Below are 3904 nucleotides of genomic sequence, written 5' to 3'. Positions count from 1 at the left end.
AAACGAGCGACTGCTCACGATTGCTAGGCTAGCGGAGTATCGGCTGAACGCACCCATTCATGACTGCCTTCCGTAACTTCCGTTGTCTGAATTCTGAATACAGTCGATCACAGTCGATCCTCGACAATCTCGACGTACGGCGTGCGGCCCGCGTGCAGGGCAGGCTAATGCAGGCTTTACACACAAGCAGCTAAAGGCCAAAGCACATATGACAGTCGTAGTCGTGGACGTAAGTAACGCACAAGCTTTGGCGTATCCTGATCTGTCAGGTCGGGAACTACGACCGTCGTATATCGCTACGCCATGTTATGTGCTTTGACTCTAAGAATCTAACAACATATGTAGAAGTCTCTGTGGGAGAATCTTTCTACGTATTCCCCAAAGTGGCAGGCAGGTAATGCTGATTGCTGGTAATGGTGTATGTATGTGGAGCAGAGTGGAGCAGTGGCGTTTCCACGCTCGTGTATCTTTTCACGCGTTTCGCCGTTGCTCCGTCGCTCTTACTATGCATTCCCGTGAAATATCTCGATCATATCGATCGCCGTGGTACAACACGTCTCGTGCATCACCAGGGATCGCGATCGTTGGCGGACGGCAAGCAGGAGAAGAGGTGTGTCACGGCGCGTACAGGAGCGAATGATTGACTCGCCGACTTTTCAGGAGCGAGAAGAAGAGGGGACGACAGGGAGAGAGAGAGAGAGAGAGAGAGAGAGAGAAAATTAAGGCGGTGCAGCGAGCGAGACGTATGGTTATCACAGACGATCGTGACACACAAAAGCAGTTTGGCTGAGATCGCGTGGGGAAAAAAACCTGCATCGGCCTAGCGAGAACGTGCACCGTGCACGAGAAATTCGCTCGGTGGTGGTGCTAGTACTGCGAGTGGTGCGTGGTGCCTGGTGGTGGTGCGGTGATATCGCGCATTCCGGATTCCGGCCGGTTACGCCTGCCAGAGAAATGCGGTTCTGAATCGACGATTTCCGATCGGCCTGCGGAGAGTGCGGACTCTGCGGGGTGGGTTGGTTGACAGGCGGGGGGAGGGGGAGGACGACGTGCGAGCGTGCGAGGTACGCGAGCCGCCGACCGCCGTGTGGCCGTGTCGTGGTGTCGCCTGTCGCCTCGCCACTCGCCCTCGCCCTCGCCAGTGCGCGTCCGCCGTCCGGTTGTCCCGTGTCCCGTGTCCCGTTTGTACTTGTGTGTTTTCGTCGAGGTCGAGACGGCACTCGGCAGACGGCATCGCGCGCGCGAGGAGCGCCGGGTGGGAGACGGGCAGAGACGGGAAAGCGGAAAGGAAGGCAGGCAGCCAGGAAGGAAGGAAGTCAAGTGGCGAGAGAGAGAGAGACGAAGGAGGAGAGTGAGAGTGAATGAGAGAGGCAAGATGGCGAGCTCCTTAACGTGGTCGTGTTGCCTGCGTTTCAAATTCAGCCCGGAGGAGATCGAGCAGCGTTACAAGAGCCAGGAGATCGACCGGATGCTGGAGAAGGACCGGCAGACGTTCCGCCGGCAGGTGAAGCTGCTGCTGCTCGGGGCGGGCGAGAGCGGCAAGTCGACATTCCTCAAGCAGATGCGGATTATTCACGGAATCAAGTTTGAGGTAAGAGCACCGAGCACCGAGCACTGAGGACCACGCGCGCCCACCACGTGACAGACGCCTCTCACGCGGCGCGGCGGCGTCTTCCCACCCCACTTTCAGGAGTAGGTATTATCTCGACTATCTCGGGAGCATCGCGCTCCCGATCGTTGCACGCCGGTCCTTGACGCCGCCTCATGCAGAACACCTGATCGCTTGGCCTGCATTTACGTAGTAGGGAGTTTAAACTCGCGTATATTTCGCTGAGACCTGAGACGTGGCACGTGAAGATAGGCAGGGTGTACGAAATAATGTGTTTTATATATATGGGAGGGATAACGAGATGGGCGTGTGTAACTATGACGTGCGAAAGAAGCGTTAAACGTGTTTTTCTCAACTTTTTCGCAAACGTATCACGTTAAAACCGTAATAGAAATCCAAAACTGAAACTTGTTATAATCAGAATGAATGTTTTTACATTAGACATTCAGTTACACGATCAAGATATCGCTCATGTCATTACGTGCATATTAAGCCGTATACTTGTTTTAACGCTTCGTATTACATCACAAAGTATGTTACAAAAGCTAGAGTCGTCTCTTTCATGATAACGTTGCTTTAGAGGCGTAGATCTGATGTGTATAATATATCACGTTTGTTTTTTCAGCCCGAATTAATTAAGGAATACCAACATGTGATCTACCAGAATATAATTAAGGGTATGAAGGTTCTAGTGGATGCACGGGATAAACTAAATATCCCTTGGGAGAATCCTAAGAATTACGATATCGGTTTCCACGTACTCAAGTTCGAAAACACCATGGTGCTGGACACTAGATTATTTCTGCATTATGTGCCAGCATTGCAGAGTTTATGGAAGGATGCATCGATTAGAAGAGCATTCGACAGGCGAAGAGAATTTCAATTGGTAAGATTTCATTTTCTCGTATTAACTCTATAAACACGCCTCTTTTACACATGCGTGCGACGAGATACGTAAATATTTTAATATTAAAATATACGTATTTTTTATTTTTATTTTTATATTGTTTACGTTAGGCGTTATCGGCTCACTTATATGTGTATGTTGATATTTTCAGAGTGATTCTGTCCAATACTTTTTGGATAATCTTGAAAGGATTGCAAGAGTGGTAATACTTTTGACACGTTAATGTATTTTTATTTACTGAAAAGTAGAGAGCCAAGTATCATACTCTGCGTATACATTACGTTTACGTTTGAACGTCTTTTATCAAGTATGTATGTTAACAAGGAAAATTTTTTTTTTTTTTTTTTTTTTTTTTCCTGGAATATACACCTACGCATCAGGATATTTTACACTGTAGGAAGGCGACAAAAGGAATTTCCGAATTTGTAATACCGATTAACAATATCCCATTCCTCTTTGTCGATGTTGGCGGTCAAAGATCTCAAAGGCAAAAATGGTACCAATGCTTCGATTGCGTGACATCTATACTTTTTCTTGTATCGTCATCGGAATTTGACCAGGTCTTGTTGGAAGATAGGTATGTTATCTTCTTGCTTGTATTCTACAAAATCGTAAATTTAATTTTATGATGTTGCGATTTTGCTTTTATCACGTGATTCTTACAGGAGGACTAATAGGTTGGAAGAATCTAAAAATATATTTGATACAATCGTGAACAACATGATATTTTGTGGTGTCTCTATAATTTTGTTCTTAAACAAAACGGATTTACTCGATAAGAAAGTGAGGTCACGAGATACAAATGTCCGTTTGTATTTTCCACAATTTACGGGTGATCCACATTCCATGAAGGACGTGCAAAATTTTATCCTTGACATGTTCGTCTCGGTCAAAAGGGATCCAAGAAAGCCGTTGTTTCATCACTTCACTACTGCGGTAGACACAGAAAATATTAAAGTCGTCTTTAATGCTGTGAAGGATACTATCCTGCACCGAAACTTGGAATCTCTCATGCTTCAATAATGTAGAATCGGAGTACGTAACCCGGATAAAGCAGCTAGTAAAACAAAGGTACGCGTCAGAGAAATTCAACATTTAATATATTATTAATCCACGCTGTAGTTTTTGAGGAATATTGCAATACACCCTAGGTCAAAACGCATTTTGATAAGACAATATATATGTATGGATATACAAATTTTGAATATTTACCTTCATATATATAGATACATTTATAGATACATTTATTAAGAAAAAACAACTGCCTGATGTAAAGATATATTAAAACAATTTTGACTTTATATACATTGTGTATGCATGCATGTATGCGTGAGTGATTATTTTACACATCTACATATATATATATATATATATATATATATATATAT

At 44.9% G+C, this 3904-nt stretch overlaps 1 protein-coding gene across 1 annotated transcript; it reads left to right on the top strand.

Annotated features, from left to right (window-relative positions):
* Nucleotides 1–321: 321 nt before the first annotated feature.
* Nucleotides 322–3864, top strand: LOC112453597 (guanine nucleotide-binding protein subunit alpha homolog). Its single transcript, XM_025014431.1, has 6 exons — nucleotides 322–394; nucleotides 573–1591; nucleotides 2235–2495; nucleotides 2668–2718; nucleotides 2876–3093; nucleotides 3182–3864. Exons 2-6 carry the CDS (start codon nucleotides 1376–1378, stop codon nucleotides 3537–3539), a joined length of 1104 nt encoding a protein of 367 aa, XP_024870199.1. The 5' UTR covers nucleotides 322–394; nucleotides 573–1375; the 3' UTR covers nucleotides 3540–3864.
* Nucleotides 3865–3904: the final 40 nt, after the last annotated feature.

Source organism: Temnothorax curvispinosus, unplaced genomic scaffold (genome assembly GCF_003070985.1).
Source record: "Temnothorax curvispinosus isolate PA1 unplaced genomic scaffold, ASM307098v1 QBEX01000307.1, whole genome shotgun sequence".
NCBI classification, from domain to species: Eukaryota; Metazoa; Arthropoda; class Insecta; order Hymenoptera; family Formicidae; genus Temnothorax; species Temnothorax curvispinosus.
This window is presented reverse-complemented; position numbering and strand designations above follow the sequence as displayed.

Coding starts and splice junctions, on each gene's coding strand:
- LOC112453597 (XM_025014431.1), top strand. CDS start 1,376: ATGGCGAGCTCCTTAACGTGGTCGTGTTGCCTGCGTTTCAAATTCAGC. Junction 2,719..2,875: donor TTGAAAGGATTGCAAGAGTG/GTAATACTTTTG, acceptor TTTTTTTTCCTG/GAATATACACCTACGCATCA. Junction 3,094..3,181: donor CAGGTCTTGTTGGAAGATAG/GTATGTTATCTT, acceptor TGATTCTTACAG/GAGGACTAATAGGTTGGAAG.